Genomic DNA, 16692 nt, shown 5'->3' on the forward strand with positions numbered 1-16692 from the left:
ACCCCCACCCCCCCCACCCCCCACCACCCCCGCCTTCAGGGAACTTACTTAAAAACAAGTCCCAGAAACCCATCCCAGGTAACAAAGCCCAAATACAAGGGTGGGTCAGGCCAGATGGGGGTAGTCAATAAGTGGGGGCGCTTACTGTCTCCTAGCTACCAAGGAGAATGGGCCCCACCCTTTGGGTGCCTTTTGGGTGCCAATTCTGACCAAGGTGATAGGCTAGTTCAAATATCTACTATAGAGTAAACTGTAATTCAATCGGTCACTTATGTGGGACCTAGCAGGACTCCGCAGCTTTCTCTGTGTTACAATCTCATTGGTCACCTGTGCATGCCAGGCCCAACCACATGGTCTTTAACCTTAAAAGCTAGTCTGTAAAGAAGAGAGAGGTTGCCCTCTCTGTAAGGGGTGGCCCCAACTGGTCTGTTGGACGGTCGGTTTGATTCTTGATGCTTGGCACGAAATAAAGCTTTGCTTGACCTTAGCTTTGTATCAGTCTCACTTCTTTGACCATGGACCCATTACTGGGGGACCCAACAGTGTTACTTTAGTATTTAGTAGAGAAATGCTATTCTGAGAGTCATGTAGGGCTTTGATGATGTACTTAAGAGCTTTCCTTTGTCAAACAACCACCTCCAGTCCCAAAAAGGGGGAAAAAAAAATAGGTGTCCAATGAGACACAGAATGTGTCCACCAGTTTTAACTTTGTAAGGCTAGGGACACCTGGGTGGCTCTGTTGTTAAGCATCTGCCTTTGGCTTGAGTCATGATCTCAGGGTCCTGAAATGGAGCCCCACATCAGAGAGAGCCCCTCTCCCACTCCCCCTGCTTGTGCACTCTCTGTCAAATAAATAAATTAATTAAGAAAACAAGAATAAAAATACACTTAAAAGGTTGGCTGGTTGGTCATGGTGTTAATAATGCATCCATGCATCCAGGCAAACCCCAGAGCACAGTGACCCCTCCAGCCTGATGGAATCCATGGATACAAATTAGAGCCACATAGCCACTGAGTTCCCCTAGCAGTCATCTAATTTGGGTCCTCCTTTTTTTTTTTTTTTAAGATTTTATTTATTTATTTATTTGACAGATCACAAGTAGGCAGAGAAGCAGGCAGAGAGAGAGGAGGAAGCAGGCTCCCTGCTGAGCAGAGAGCCCAATGTGGGGCTTGATCCCAGGACCCTGGGATCATGACCTCAGCTGAAGGCAGAGGCTTTAACCCACTGAGCCACCCAGGCGCCCCTTGGGTCCTCCTTTAACTGCAGTCAAGATATCAAGGGCTCTTCAGTTTTGGGGGGCCATCTTTTGAATTTGTGTCATAAAAGGCAGTCCTCTGTCACTTTGTAGGGACCAAGGGAGTCCAAATCTCGGGACAATTTTTCTTAGCAAAGTTGTTTTTTTTTTCTAACCTCCATGGCCCTAAACCCAATATTACCTTCCATTGCTTATTTTTGTGTATAAAGATCTTTCCCTTCATTGTCAACAAGGCAGTCCTGAGCATTTCTGAATATCCTTGTTCCTAGGCTATGTGAATTTCTTGGTCCGAATAGACTGGACTTTTCTTTTACCAAAAGATTGGTAAAACAAAACAAAAAAGATTGGTAAAAGAGGGGCACCTGGCTGGCTCAGTGGGTTAAACCTCTGCCTTTGGCTCAGGTCAAGATCTCAGGGTCCTGGGATCAAGCCCCTCATTGGGCTCTCTGCTCAGCAGGGAGCCTGTTTCCCTCTCTCTCTCTCTCTGCCTGCTGCTCTGCCTACATGTGATCTCTCTCTCTCTGTCAAATAAATAAACAAAATCCTAAAAAAAAAAAAAAAAAAAAAAAACTGGTAAAAACTTCATATTTGTTTACTTTGTGCTGTCTCTGTGGCTGTATGGTCTACCAGACTGTTTCCTTTAGAAACAACATAGTAGACAGGACTCTTGCTCAGAAAGACCTACCCTTTTATTTTCATTTAGTTTTAAGATTTTATTTATTTGAGACAAAGTGGGCAGAAGGAAGGTGGGTGTGGGGAAGGCTGAAATAGGGGATGGGGTTAAGGAGTGCACCTGTCCTGATGAGCTCTGGGTTATGTATGGATTATGGAATCACTATGTAGTACACAAGAAAATAAAAAAACAGTTGATGTTAACTAAATAGACTGAAAATAAAATATTAAAAAGTTGGTATGCTCGGTGGTTCAGTTGGTTAAGTGTCCAACTCTTGATTTCAACACAGGTTATGATCTTAGGGGCCTGAGATCAAGCTCCAACTTTGGATTTTGGAGCTGCCCAGTTTCTACTGAAGATTCCACTCCCTTTGTTCCTCAACCCTGGACTCAGAGCCAGTCTCTATCTTTTTTATTTATTTATTTAAACATTTAAAAAAAATATTTATTTATTTATTTGACAGAGATCACAAGCAGGCAGAGAGGCAGGCAGAGATGAGGGGGGGAAAGTAGGCTCCCCACTGAGCAGAGAGCCAGACGTGGGGCTTGATCCCAAGACCCTGGGATCACGACCTGAGCCCAAGGCAAAGGTTTTAACCCACTGAGCCACCCAGGCGCCCCTAAACTTAATTTTTTAAGGATTTTATTTATTTATTTGACAGAGAGCGAGAGAGAGATCACAAGTAGGCAGAGGCAGGCAGAGAGAGAGGAGGAAGTTTGCTCCCCACTGATCAGAGAGCCTGAAACTAGGGCTCAATCCCAGCACCCTGAGATCATAACCTGAGCTGAAGGCAGAGGCTTAACCTACTGAGCCACCCATGTGCCCCTATTTTTTTTTTTTTTTTCAGATTTTGTTGATTTATTTGATAGAGTTAGGCACTGAGAGAGAGGGAACACAAGCAGAGGGTAGTGGGAAAGGAAGAAGCAGGTTTCCCGCTGAGCAGGGAGCCTGATGTGGGGCTCGATCCCAGGACCCTGGAGTCATGACCTGAACCAAAGGCAGAGGCTTAATGACTGAGCCACCCAGGCACCCCACCAGTCTCTATCTTAAAGCTCTTTTCACGGAGGTGTGGCTCAGCTGGTTATGATCTCAGGGTCCTGAGATCGAGTCCCATGTCAGGCTACTTGCTCAGTGGGCAGCCTGCTTATCATTCTGCCTGCTGCTCCCCCTGCTTGTGCTCTTTCTCTGTGACAAATAAATGAAATATTTAGAAAACGAACAATTAAAAAAAAAAAAAAACGATGGTTGGTTACCTGGGTGACTGGGTTGGTTAGGTAGCCACCTTAGACTCAGGTCATGATCCTGGAGTTGCAGGATTGAGTCCCACATCGTGCTCCCAGCTCGGCAGGAAGTCATCTTCTCCCTCTGACTCTCCCCTCTCTCGTGCACTCTCTCTCATTCTCTCACTCTCAAATAAATAAATAAAATCTTAAAAAAAATAAAAGCAATTGTTTTAAAGGTACAAGATAAAATTTGGAATTAAATTGTCATGAGACACAAACAATGAATTAAATGGTCAGTTTAAAAGGACTGTGGATATCAGAAGGTTAGTTTTAAGACTATGGAGGAAAAATGTGCAATGAGTCTTGAGTATGGTGCTTTCATTTTGCAGTGAGAGAAATAAGGCATCTGTCTGGGAAGACTTGTCTTCGTAAATAAGTTGACATGTGACCACTTCAGAGAGATTCTTGTTTCTTGCTTTGAGTTTCATCATAGACACATTTTGGTGATGGTTAGTCCTCTTCTGCTTATAGTAGTAGGTTATCAAATCTCAGAGGCTTTGTGGCTCTGGTTCTGTGCTCATGGTGTTGAAGTTGTTCTTTGGCCACGAATGGGAAATAGTGTGTCTGATCTTGCTCTCCACTCGCAGCCCATCAGGCTGAATGTTAAACAATCACTGGGCATTCAGTTATGACTCTACTAAGAGGAAGGTGATTTTCTGTTGTAATACCACGTGGCCACAACACACGTTAAAGTCAGGAACAGCAGAAATTGCAGGTTTGTGGCACAGATGAAACTGCCTTTTAGAAATTTAAAATTCAGGGTGCCTGGGTGGCTCAGTCATTGAGCTTCTGCCTTCCACTCAGATCATGATCCTAGGGTCCTAGGATCCAGCCCCACGTTGGGGTCTCTGCTCGGCAAGAAGCCTCCTTCTCCCTCTCCCACTCCCCCTGCTTGTGTTCTCTCTAGCTGTGTCTCTCTCTGTCAAATAAATAAATAAAATATTTTAAAAAAGAAAAAAATTTAAAATTCCTCATGATGTGTTTGTCCCATTGAAATGCTTGTTGCATTCCGTAGGTGAGAATGAGACTGAATCCAAACACAAAGGGCCTTGCTCTTCATGGTAGAGACTGGCAAGATCAGCTTCAGCACCCAGAGGCCATCCCCATCCCACAGGGATTCCCATTCACTATACAAATAATTTAGCTGCTCCATCATGGGAAGCATAGAAGAATCAGTCACTTAGCATACTGAGCGCTCTGAATTTAGCCAGGCTAACTCATGGAAAAACAAGACAGGAAATATAATCCACTATGTCCAGGTGACACGGAGGGACCAATATCACTCTAATCAGCACATTCAGTCACAGCCCGCGCCCCTCAGGTAGTGCTGGGCAGTTCATCCCACTAGGATGGAAAATAAAGTATCCCAATGGGAAAAAGGGAATAAGGAGCCACCTTCCAACAATCTGGTAGGACGCATGATTAACACACATGGAGTCCATATTTGTAAAGATCTAAACAAACAAAAAATTACACTAAAGATGACCTTAATGCTGAAGTGGCCAAAATGAGGACTCTTTAAAATACTTAATTTATGTAAATAGGCACCCACCTGAAGAGGACCAGCTACTAAACTCAATGAACCAAGTGGGGTAAATATTTTGACTGAACCCCTGACAAGATAGTAACCACACAGGAAATGAAGAAGGAACCTACTGAAATGGTGAGAAAAACTGAACTCAAAAATATCAACTCCTGGGGTGCCTGGGTGGCTCAGTGGGTTAAAGCCTCTGCCTTCGACTGAGGTCATGATCCCAGGGTCCTGGGATTGAGCCTCGCATCAGGCTTTCTGCTTGGTGGGGAGTCTGCCCCCCCCCCCCCCGCCTGCCTCTCTGCCTACTTGTGATCTCTGTCTGTCAGATAAATAAGTAAAATCTTTAAAAACATTATCAACTCCTGGGGTGCCTGGGTGGCTCAGTGGGTTGAGCCTCTGCCTTCCGCACAGGGTCCTGGGATTGAGCCCCACATTGGGCTCTCTGCTCAGCAGGGAGCCTGCTTCCTCCTATCTCTCTGCCTGCCCCTCTGCCTACTTGTGATCTCCGTCTGTCAAATAAATAAATGAAATCTTTTTAAAAAAATTGTTTGTTTTAGTATTTTATTTGTTTGGGAAAGAGAGAAAGAGTGAGCATGAGCAGGGGAACAGGCAACTCCCCAGTAAGAAAGGAGATGGACACTTGGCTGAATCACAGGATGCTGGGATCATGACCTGAAACGAAGGCAGATGCATAACCCACTGGGCCACTAGAAACGCCTAAAAGCAGCATTGGTCAGTGTGTCTTGCCATAAGCAGAACAATTTCTTATTGAAATTATGCAAATATATACATGTTGGCTTAAAAATATAAGAATAGTCAGGGCGCCTGGGTGGCTCAGTGGGTTAGGGCCTCTGCCTTCTGCTCAGGTCATGATCTCAGGGTCCTGGGATGGAGCCTTGCATCGGGCTCTCTGCCCCGCAGAGAGCCTGCTTCCTCCTCTCTCTTTGCCTGCCTCCCTGCCTACTTGTGATCTCTGTCAGTCAAATAAATAAACTAAAACTTTAAAATATATATATATATATAAATAAGAATAGTCAATGTGAGTCTCCAAATTTGGAAAGCATCAGCAAAGGGAGAAAGGATAAATGTTTCAATTTCTTTACAAAGGTATATTTTGGTGACCTAAGACACAAAGTTTCTCCCATCTGTAAAAAGCATTTTTTAAAGGTTTTTCTTTACATTCCTGTTAGTTAACATACAAGGTAATATTCCTTTCAGGAGTACAGAGGGTACAATTCCATACGACACCCAGTGTCTATGGTGCACTCCTTATCCCATCACTCATTCAATGCATCTGCCTTCCCACCTCTGTTCTGGCAACCACCAGCCTGTTCTCTATAGTTAAGAGTCTGTTTCTTACTTTGTCTCTCTCTTTCTTGTTCTCTTTCTCATTGCTCACTTGTTTTGTTTGTTGAAATCTACATAGGAGTGAAATCATCCAGTATTTGTCTTTCTCTCAATTATTTCACTTAGCATAACACTCTCTCCTTCACCCATGATGTGGCACATGGCAAGGTCGCATTCCTTTGTAGGCTGATTAATATCCCATTGTGTATTTATACACCAAACCTTCTTTATTCATTCTGTGGTCAATGAACACTTGAGCTGGCCTGTTGGAAAAGAAATGCTCACTGCCTCTCACTGTTGAACTGTTCCTCCAACAAATCCGTGTCATGGACGTGAGGAGGGACCAGAAGGCAAACTGAGGCCAAAGCAGAAGCTGGCACCCTCAACTCCCCCTCCATGGGATGCATGTGACATTCCTCAGGGCATCCTAGCTGAAGGAAAAACAAACAGTTAAGTTATGGAGATCACAGCCCTGCAAGACATGAGTGTCCCTCTGTTCTACAAATGTCCTAGCAATCTACAGGAACAAAGCGTTTCTATCAATGGCCTCCAGAAGGGAATGTAGATCTGATTAAGTGACCTTATAGTCTGCAGCCCATTGGTAGATGCTTGAAGAGGGCAAAAGGTAATGTTCCTCCAAAAAGCTCCCAACTATCTTTACAGTAATGCCTTCCTAAGAGGGAAAAACAACCTTAGCTTGACAATGGCAAAGCCTCCAGTCTTCAACATATGAAAATCATCTTGAGGGGCGCCTGGGTGACTCAGTGGGTTAAGCCTCTGCCTTTGGCTCAGGTCATGATCTCATGGTCCTGGGGTCAAGCCCCGCATCTGGCTCTCTGCTCAGCAGGGAGTCTGCTTCCCCGACTCTCTCTGCCTGCCTCTCTGCCTACTTGTGATCTCTCTGTGTCAAATAAATAAATAAAATCTAAAAAAAAAAAGAAAAAAGAAAAAAGAAAATCATTTTGAAAGCTCCCTTGTTCCTCACCTTTCCCCAACCCCGTCGTGTAAAACCAGCCACCCCTCACGACCCTGGTGGCAGCAACTTTCTGCCCTCCTCCTGTCCCCATGCTTTAATAAACCAACATTTTGTACCAAAGATGCCTCAAGAATTTTTTTTTTCTTCTTTTTGGTCGTCAGCTCCAGACCCCAGACCACTGAAGCTCACCTATAGTCCAAAACTACAGCAGACAGAGTCAAAGCAGGGGAGGGTATTAAACACGGCACTGAGTATAGAAAGAAGTTCCCACAATGCACTGCAGCAGCTTCCCTGCAAGGTCCCCCATCTACAGTGGCTCAAATCTTGATTGGGCTTTTATCCCTGGGAGAGCAGTGCTTGGGTTCAACCACAGCACACACCTTGCTGATCCTCCCTACCTCAGTGTCCAGAAGGCTCCTTCATCGCCAACAGCTACCCTACCACGTGACTTTTGAAAGCTATGCCCACATGATCGCATCACCAATACCCCTCTTTATCCAGCACTACTGAATTAGGTTCAGCGGTCGCGGTAAGTATGATCTGACAGCATCCGATCATCAGTAACAAATAGGAATTCAGTTTGAAGTCATGAAGATAAAGTAGAACTTCCCTACTCCACAGAAACCCACATTTGCCAATTCCTTTCTCCCATTACATGTATTCATCAGATGACATCCCCAAGAGCTGTCTATGCCTTTGCAGTGACTGAAGAGGGCCACCTCTGGGCCCCTACCCACAGTAGACACAATTTTTATTTTCTTTTAATAGGGCTTATGCTTCTAAGGATGGTGATTTCATCAAGTTCTACATAGATTCACATCCCACATCCCAGTGTTTAATGTCTGAATTAATACCCATGGGCCTTCCAACTCTCTAAAGTGTTTAGTGAAGACACTCCTGCACAACCCAGGCCAAAAAAAAAAAAAAAAAAAAAAAAAAAAAGCTTGTGATGCCTATTAGCTGGAAAAAAAAAAAAAAATGAGCCAAAATATAAGGGTAAATCTGGAGATAACTAAGAAATAAAACAAATAGAATTTATTTTTCTAAATCCACAGAGTCCATTGTGCAAATTGAGATATTTGCACTCGACATGCTCATTTTTTCATTTTATGTATTTTTGGTATGTGACTCCATTTGGTATGTTACTCCATTTGGGAGGTTTCTCCTACTTCCGGGGTATCTATGACCTATATGGCACGGTCACATAGGCATGTGATTCAAACCAACACTCCCACCAATAAATGGAGAATATACCTTTATCATGGGTCATGGTGGAGTGCTTGAGAGTCCCAGTTTAAGTCCACATTTGGCCATTCAAACTAAAGCCAGCTTAGGTAAGCTCTGTAGGCATCTCTCTAGGAGACACAGGGGGAAATGCTTGGGAAAAGGGACAGAGGATTGCCCACAGAGGTGGATCTGATTGTCATGTCTCAAGTAACATTACCTTGTTTACTCTACAGAGTGTTGTCTAGGTGATGAGAGAACCGAAAGGAAGCTGAGGACGAAGCAGAAGCTGACACCCTATGAACCCCCAACCCCCATGGGATATATGGGACATTCCTCAGGCACTCCTGGCTACCCTAAAGGAGAAACAAATAGTTACCTTGTAGAGATCACAATCCTGCAAGACCTGAGTATTCCTGTTTACAAATGTCCTAGTGATTTACGAGGAAGCAGCTTTCTGGCATCTATATAGCCGAACTTCCAGCGACCCATAAGTCAGATTCCTGAAGCCCTAACATCACCCTCTTCTCCTTAAAATTGAGGGAGGTTGAAGCAGAAGGAAATGGAAATAAAATTGAATTTCTTTTAAACCTGCAGCCTATTAAAAAGGAATAGGAGGAATGTAATACTGCTTCAGGAATATCCCAACTATCTTACCGTTAATGCCTTACGAGAGGGGTAAACAACGTTGACAAGAGCAAGGCCTCCAGGATCCCCTGAATCTTCTTTAATATATGAATGTTCTTTCTCAAAACCTCCCTTTTTCCTTACCTCCCCCAAGCCCATAGTATAGAATCAGTCATGCCTCACAACCCCAGGGCAGCAGCGCTTTCTCCCTGTGAGTCCTGTGCCTGAACTTTAATAAACCACCATTTTGTACCAAACACATCTCAAAAATTTTCTTGGTCATTGGCTCCAGACTCCACCCCACAGAACCTCCCCTATATTCCAAATACAACATCATAGGGAACACATTAGCGACCAGGGCAGGTGTCCACTCAAGGTCCCTGCAAAAGTGCTGCATACACAAAATGGATGGCATGTAGCAGCACCATCAAGCAGGTGAGTGAAAATGTCAATACCCCCCACAAAACCTGTAATATATCCATATATCACAGTCAGCAGCAGGAGGAGAAAATGATATAGTAAATAAACTAGGCGGGGAAATCACCCATCATTTCAACCATAAGGTCACTGAGAGAATGGATTCATAGGAATATTATTCCCTTCCATTACCAAATAGGTGACAGGTAACACCAGTTGCCTACAACTTTCAGTAAAATGAGATAGGAGCCCCCTGGGGGGCTCAGTCGATAAGCATCTGCCTTCAGCTCAGGTTATGGTCCCTGTCCTGGGATCCAACCCTGCATCAGGCTCCCTGTTCAGCAGGGAGCCTCCTCCCTCTCCCCCTGCTTGTGTTCCCCGTCAAAATCTTAAAAAAAAAAAAAAATGAGAGAGGTTCACCTTGGTGGTAGGATAACACACCACTCATCACAAATTCATGTTAGCATATTAAAAACCATTGTTTGATTAATTGAAGTACATTAAGTTCACAGACTATGTTATGCATTTCAAATCCACTTTACACTTGTTCAAAATACACAATACAAGCGTTAACCCCCATAGCTGATATCATGATGTGAAGTGACTTCCTTAAGTTCCAGTGCTGCTGACAGTCGTAACAGATGCGTATGTGCAGCTCTACAGCATGGTAGGGAAGAGTTAGGGAACCTCTTTATGTTATCGCGGAGGATTTCATTTCAACTGCATCCACTTCTATTCTCTAAAGATTGCTATTACGAAGATACATCAGTAGTTACCTGGTGCGCCACCTTTTTTTCCTTAGAGAGCAATCAGGAAAACTTGTACGTCTAATATTCAGGAAGTTCTTTAGTTTTAGTAAATGGAGAAAAATACTGTTCTGAACACCTATTTCATGGCAACTTACATCAATGCTCTAACCCTAAGCAAGCAGTGTCTCCATTTAGATTTTCTTTGTTCCTGTTGTGTATTACACAGTTCTCATCTCCCAAGGAAAATCTGGGATGCATGAGTCCCCCCGAGTGCAGCAGGGCATCGAATGCCCTTGACGGAGCAAAAATCAGGCTCACGGATTCATACACCCAGTACGAGTAAGTCAATCTTCAGAAGTGATCTGAGAAAAAAATACATTAATATTTGTTGGTCACAAAGCTTAAAAAGGGTCAATATAACAAAATGCACATCAAAACTAATTGTACCCTTGTAGGGGCGCCTGGGTGGCTCAGTGGATTAAGCCACTGCCTTCGGCTCAGGTCATGATCTCGGGGTCCTGGGATCGGGCCCCGCATCGGGCTCTCTGCTCCGCGGGGAGCCTGCTTCCTCCTCTCTCTCTGCCTGCTTGTGATCTCTCTCTCTGTCAAATAAATAAATAAAATCTTTAAAAAAAAAACAAAAACAAAAACAAAAAAAACTAATTGTACCCTTGTAAAAACTCCCCCACTGAATCTTTCCAACGTAACAGCATAGCATTTTCCAAGTGTTTAACTTCAACTTTTCCCTTGGACTAACTAGTACTGTCTGAATAGAAGCACTGATACACTCCTTTTACGTGATATCTGTGACATTTATTGACATTAGATGTTCAATCAGAGAGTTTTGTAATGATTTGTATGATTCAATTTACCATCTTTAGCACTTCCTGTGTTTGCGAATGTTTATATTAAAATGAGGGTCTTTGCACAATCATCATGTTTCTAGGGTTTGAATGTAGTGTGCATTTTGGGACACTGAGTATAGACTGAATTCAAGTTAAAGGTCTCACCACATTCATCACATTTTACCATGTTGCTCCCATTTGATAACTATGATGTTGTGAGTTTCAGGGAGAGGGTGGACTTCTTAATATGTGTATAGTTATTCTCCAGTTACATCGGAAGCAAGCTCTGTGATGTAAGGGTTGTACAGTCCTTATTCATAGTCTTTACATTTTTAAAGTTTCTTGCCAGTATGACTTCTATGATGGTTACTAAGCTGTGAGCGCCTGTTAAAGGCCTTGCCACATTCTTCGCATTTGTAAGGTTTCTCTCCAGTATGAATTCTGTGATGCTTAAGAAGGTTTGAGGGAAATGAAAAGGCCTTGCCACATTCTGTACATTTGTAAGGTTTCTCTCCAGTATGAATTCTGTGATGCTGATAAAGGTGTGAGCGCTTGTTAAAGGCTTTGCCACATTCTTGGCATTGGTAAGGTTGATCTCCAGTATGAATTCGCTGATGCCGAGTAAGGTCAAAAGGACACCTAAAGGCCTTACCACATTCCTCACATTTGTAAGGTTTCTCTCCAGTATGAATTCTGTGATGTACAGTAAGCAATGAGCTCCAGAGAAATGCCTTGCCACATTCTTGACATTTGTAAGGTTTCTCTCCAGTATGAATTCTGAGATGTTTACTAAGGGTTGAGTGTAACTTAAAGGCCTTGCCACATTCTTGACATCTATAAGGTTTCTCTCCAGTATGAACTCTGTGATGTCGAGTAAGGTATGAGCGCTGGTTAAAGGCCTTGCCACATTCCTCACATTTGTAAGGTTTCTCTCCAGTATGAATTCGGTGATGTGCTCTAAGCAATGACCTCCGGTAAAAGGCCTTGCCACATTCTTGACATTTGTAAGGTTTCTCTCCAGTATGAATTCTGTGATGTGCAGTAAGCAGTGAGTTCCAGTGAAAGGCCCTGCCACATTCTTGACACTTGTAAGGTTTCTCTCCAGTATGAATTCTGAGATGATTATTAAGGGTTGAGACAAACTTAAAGGCCATGCCACATTCTTGACATTTGTAAGGTCTCTCTCCAGTATGAACTCTGTGATGTTGAGTAAGATATGAGCTCTGGTTAAAGGCCTTGCCACATTCCTTACATTTGTAAGGTTTCTGTCCAGTATGAAATCTGAGATGATTACTAAGGGTTGAGTGACACTTAAAGGCCTTGTCACATTCTTGACATTTGTAAGGTTTCTCTCCAGTATGAACTCTGTGATGTCGAGAAAGGTTGGAGGTCTCTTTAAAGGCCTTGCCACATTCCTTACATTTATAAGGTTTCTCTCCAGTGTGAATTCGGTGATGTGCTCTAAGCAATGACCTCTGGGAAAAGGCCTTGTCACATTCTTGACATTTGTAAGGCTTCTCTCCAGTATGAACTCTGTGATGTCGAGTAAGGTGTGCCTGCTGGTTAAAGGACTTACCACATTCCTTACATTTGTAAGGTTTCTCTCCAGTATGAATGCTGTGATGTTGAGTAAGTATTGAGCGAATTTTAAAAACTTTACCACATTCTTTACATTTGTAGAGTTTCCTTCCAGTATGGATTTGCCTATGTTTCCTTAGGGATGAGCAGTACTTAAAGGTTTTACCACATTCTTCACATTTGTATGATTTCACTTCAGTATTCATTTGCTGATGTTGAGATCGGGTTGCGTGCCAGTCAAAGACTTTACCACATCCCTTAAAAATGCCTGTTTTCTCTCCACTAGGGATCATCTTGTTTCTATTTAGTCTTGATGACTGACTAAATGTGGGCCGAGGTTTAGTATATCTGAATGGGTTTTTGGCCTCACGAAAATTCTGATGATCACCAATATTGGAGGACAGGTGAGGACCATTCTCACATTGACAGGATTCATCAGGATTTTCTCCCAAATAAATACTCTCATGTGTAATAATGTTAGACCTCTGATGAAATGCTTTGCCACATTTATAACATTCATATTGGTTCTCTGAAAACTGAGCCCTCACACGTCTCTGAACACTGCAGCCCTGGTTAAGTGTTTTCTCAGATTCAGGGCACTCAGCAATGCTGTCTCCATTGGAAGGGCTCTGGTCATTCTGGAGGGTCGACTCTTCAGTGAAGCCACTCTTGTATGGATCCTGCTTAGCACTTTGTTCTTCATTATTCAATTTCTGATTTTCAGAAGTATCTGATGGAAAGGTCAGTCCAATTCCATTTTGAAAATGGTTCAAATCATTATTTTCAGCATGGACTAGATAACTTTCCAGATTGTCCAAACTGTCTTTCCACAAATAGCTATGTTTGAATACTTGATTGGAGCTTTTGCTGACAGAGACACACTGCTTTGTGGAAGCAGCCGACTTAAAAAGGGAGGTTTTCCACGATGTTTTATATCCTTCACTATTCGGGTCATTTCCAGTCTTATTAGACGCCGCTGGCTCAGATGGGCTCTGTCCTTCATGGTATCTTTGATGCCCTTCCCTCTCCCTAGCACTGTCCCGGTCTGTCATTAAGTATACATTTTCAAGAGCACAATTTTTATATCTACCCATGGTCACTTTTTGGAAAGAAGCTTCTATGGTCGGCTTTTGCAGGAAGTTCTTGGTGTCATATAAAGATATGGCTGAAAGATATCAAATAAGAGAAAAGTAAACTCATTGCACTTACTACTTTCAGATGAATATACTGATGATTTGTAACATACACGCTTCAAGTCAATCAGAGAGTGTCAGAAAGATGGCTGAGGAGGAATCATCAGAATTTCCTTCCTCCATGGACACCTTACCTTTGAACACAACATACTGACCACATACCCTAATAGATAATTCTGTGGTACTGTCATGTTCTAGCACAAATCCCTTCCTGTATCTCAAATAATCTGGAAAATGCCACATTAGTGTAAAATTAGAAGGACGGTTATTTAAACATAAAACTGAAATGAAGCAAACAGAAAAAAATCCAACATACTCAATAGGTAAGGATTGTAAGATTCTCCTCTATGATCAGAAATGAAGTAATGAAATAACCCCACCACTGCCTTTCAACATGGTACTGGACATTCTAGTCAGAACAACTAGGGAAGAAAAAACACATAAAAAGAATCCACACTGAAACAAGAAAAAGGAAAATTATCTGTGTTCACAGATGACAGGATCTATGAAAGACCTTACAGAATCCTAATTTAATTTTTCCGTGTTTTTTTCCTATTCTTTGTATTGTTTATTTTTGTTAATCATTGTTCACAACACTTTCCATTTTCAGATTTTTTTTTTTAATGCAATACATGGCTGAGTTAAAAAAAAAAAAAAAAAGAGCTGGAAGGGTGCCTGGGTGGCTCCGTGGGTTTAGTCTTTGCCTCCAGCTCAGGTCATGATCTCAGGGTCCTGGGGTTGAGTCACGCATTGGGCTCTCTGCTTGGCAGGGAGCCTGCTTCCTCCTCTCCTCTCTGCCTGCCTCTCTGCCTACTTGTGATCTCTGTCTGTCAAATAAATAAATAAAATCTTTAAAAAGAAAAAAGAGAGAGAGAGAGAGCTGGAATAAAAAACATAACTTCCCATGAGAAACGAGGAAAGAAAAAAATGTAGATGAAATTTAGTAGTAAAAGGAAGTAACAAAGATAAATCTGAAATAAAATAGAGACCAGAACTGTAACAGAATACTGAATGTAATGCCCAGTTCACCCAAAATACCAAAACTGGTTGTGCTTTAACTTGGCCAACATTTATATACTATCAAATCAGATAACTTAGGAATAAAAACAATAACAACAATAGATAATTCCTAAAATTGCACAAGTCACTAAGACTGAATTATCAACCGTCTACCAAATAAATGGGAAATCTTCTTACACCAGAAACAGGAATTTAAGTTGTATTTGGAAACAAAACTCTCCCAGTACAGAAAAGCCCAAGATCTAGGAATTTTACAACATTTGATGTAATCACTGAGTTCCCTAAATCAAATCTTCTCTCTTTAGCTCTGATTCATTATTTTCCTTTTTTGTGTCCTTGAGGTCAGAAAGTCCTTACTCTATTTCTCCCAGTTGGCTGTTTATTGCATCAATCCTCTTTTCAATCTCATTTATTGCATTGTTAATCTCATTGATTTTTAAAAATTCATTTGAGAGAGAGAGAGAGAGAGCACGCATGAGTGGGAGCTACAGAGGGAGAGGGAGAATATCAAGTAGACAGCACACAGAATATAGACACTGACCTGGGGCTGGATCCTAGGATCCTGAAATCACTACCTAAGCTTAAAACAAGAATCAGATGTAATTGAGACACCCGTGCACTCCATTTTTTTTTCCCTTTCAACTCTTGTCTCTGTGGTAAAGTTCACAGCACTCTTTTCTCAAACCTGTGAGTATACCTATGATTGTTGCTTTTAATTCTCCATTGAGTATGTTACTGATAACTGCTTCCCTTAGATCTCTGGCCATGGCCATATTTTCTTTTGGGATAAATTCTTCCATCTTGGCATTTTATCTAAGTCTGCCTTCCTCTCTGTGTTAGAAAAACCAGTGATGTGCCCTGCTACGTCCTTCTAGTTAGTGGTCTGTAGAGGCTCTCTTTGCCTTCCGTAGACAGTATTTGCTCCCTGGTCTGAACATGGTCAGTTTTAACTAGGTGAGCTCTGGTGTGCTTGTGAAGAGACCTGAAATCACCTGCACCAGAACAGAGGTTGTGCAGAACTCTCTGCTCAGGAGATGTGGTGTGGGCAAGGGCCTACCTTTCTGGGCCTGAGATAAGCTAGATTGAGAAGGTCAGTCCAACCAGAGCACAGGGGCCTGGGGCTTAGGAAGCAAGCCAGACAGCGAACGTCCTCACTGACTGGGACACTGCTGTGCGATTATGCTACAGGGCAGGAGAGGGAAATGGTGCCATCCGATTATGCTACAGGGCAGGAGAGGGAAATGGTGCCATCTAACTCCTGTGTTCTTAGACACAAGTCTCACTGAATGTTTCCTCGCAGGGAAACATTCCTAGACTAGTGAATAATCTTCCCATGTGTCCCCCAGTCATTCTTCGGATACTGTTTGCAGGTTGTCTGTCCCCAGGTTGCTTGCCTTCTTTCTCCCCAGGAGTAGCACAGCACCTTCTTGGCTCTAGCCCAGCCAAGCCTGCTGACCTTTAAAGCTTTAGGCTTTAAGACCTGCTTATTCCAAGAACTCATGAAATTCAACCCCTCTTGTTTTCCAAGCCAGGGGCTATGGAGAAACATTCTCCTTGTGCGTTTCCTCTGTCATGCTACTTTCTCCACAACTAGGCATCCCTGCCTTCCATAGCACTGTAATTCTTCCCTCCCTCAACCATGTCTCCAAACTTTCTGCCATCTATGATGTGGCCTTTTCTCTCCTTTAACTTGGGGAGTATGATCTGTCAGTCTTCATGGCCACTTCTGGAGTACTGAGGGTGATTTGGTACTTATATAGTTGTGTTTCTGAGATGTGATGAGTGTAGTGTCCTCCTATTCCAAGGACATTTTCCTCTCCTGGGGATCCTTGTTGTTAGAAACCTGTGAAAAGGGGTGCCTAGGTGGCTCAGTGGGGTAAAGCTTCTGCCTTCGGCTCAGGTAATGATCCCGGGGTCCTGGGATCGAGCCCCACATCGGTCTCTCTGCTCTGAGGAGAGCCTGCTTCCTC

The 16692-nt window shown here is 42.9% G+C and overlaps 2 protein-coding genes across 2 annotated transcripts in view; one reads left to right on the forward strand and one right to left on the reverse strand.

Moving 5' to 3' along the window:
• The window catches only part of LOC123931367 (putative protein ZNF720), an 867309-nt gene that overhangs the window by 543498 nt on the left and 307119 nt on the right, over nucleotides 1-16692 (forward strand). The gene's annotated exons all lie outside the window — the stretch shown is intronic.
• Nucleotides 11264-16692, reverse strand: part of LOC123931298 (zinc finger protein 665-like) — a 36337-nt gene continuing 30908 nt past the window's right edge. The window contains exons 1-2 of the mRNA XM_045988248.1: nucleotides 12075-12722; nucleotides 11264-11999 (exon numbers count right to left, since the gene is read on the reverse strand). Coding sequence (XP_045844204.1) covers nucleotides 11264-11999; nucleotides 12075-12715 — 1377 coding nt within the window. The 5' untranslated portion in view covers nucleotides 12716-12722. Of the gene's footprint in view, nucleotides 12000-12074 lie in introns of the transcript that reaches the window.

Source organism: Meles meles, chromosome 19 (genome assembly GCF_922984935.1).
Source record: "Meles meles chromosome 19, mMelMel3.1 paternal haplotype, whole genome shotgun sequence".
NCBI lineage: Eukaryota > Metazoa > Chordata > Mammalia > Carnivora > Mustelidae > Meles > Meles meles.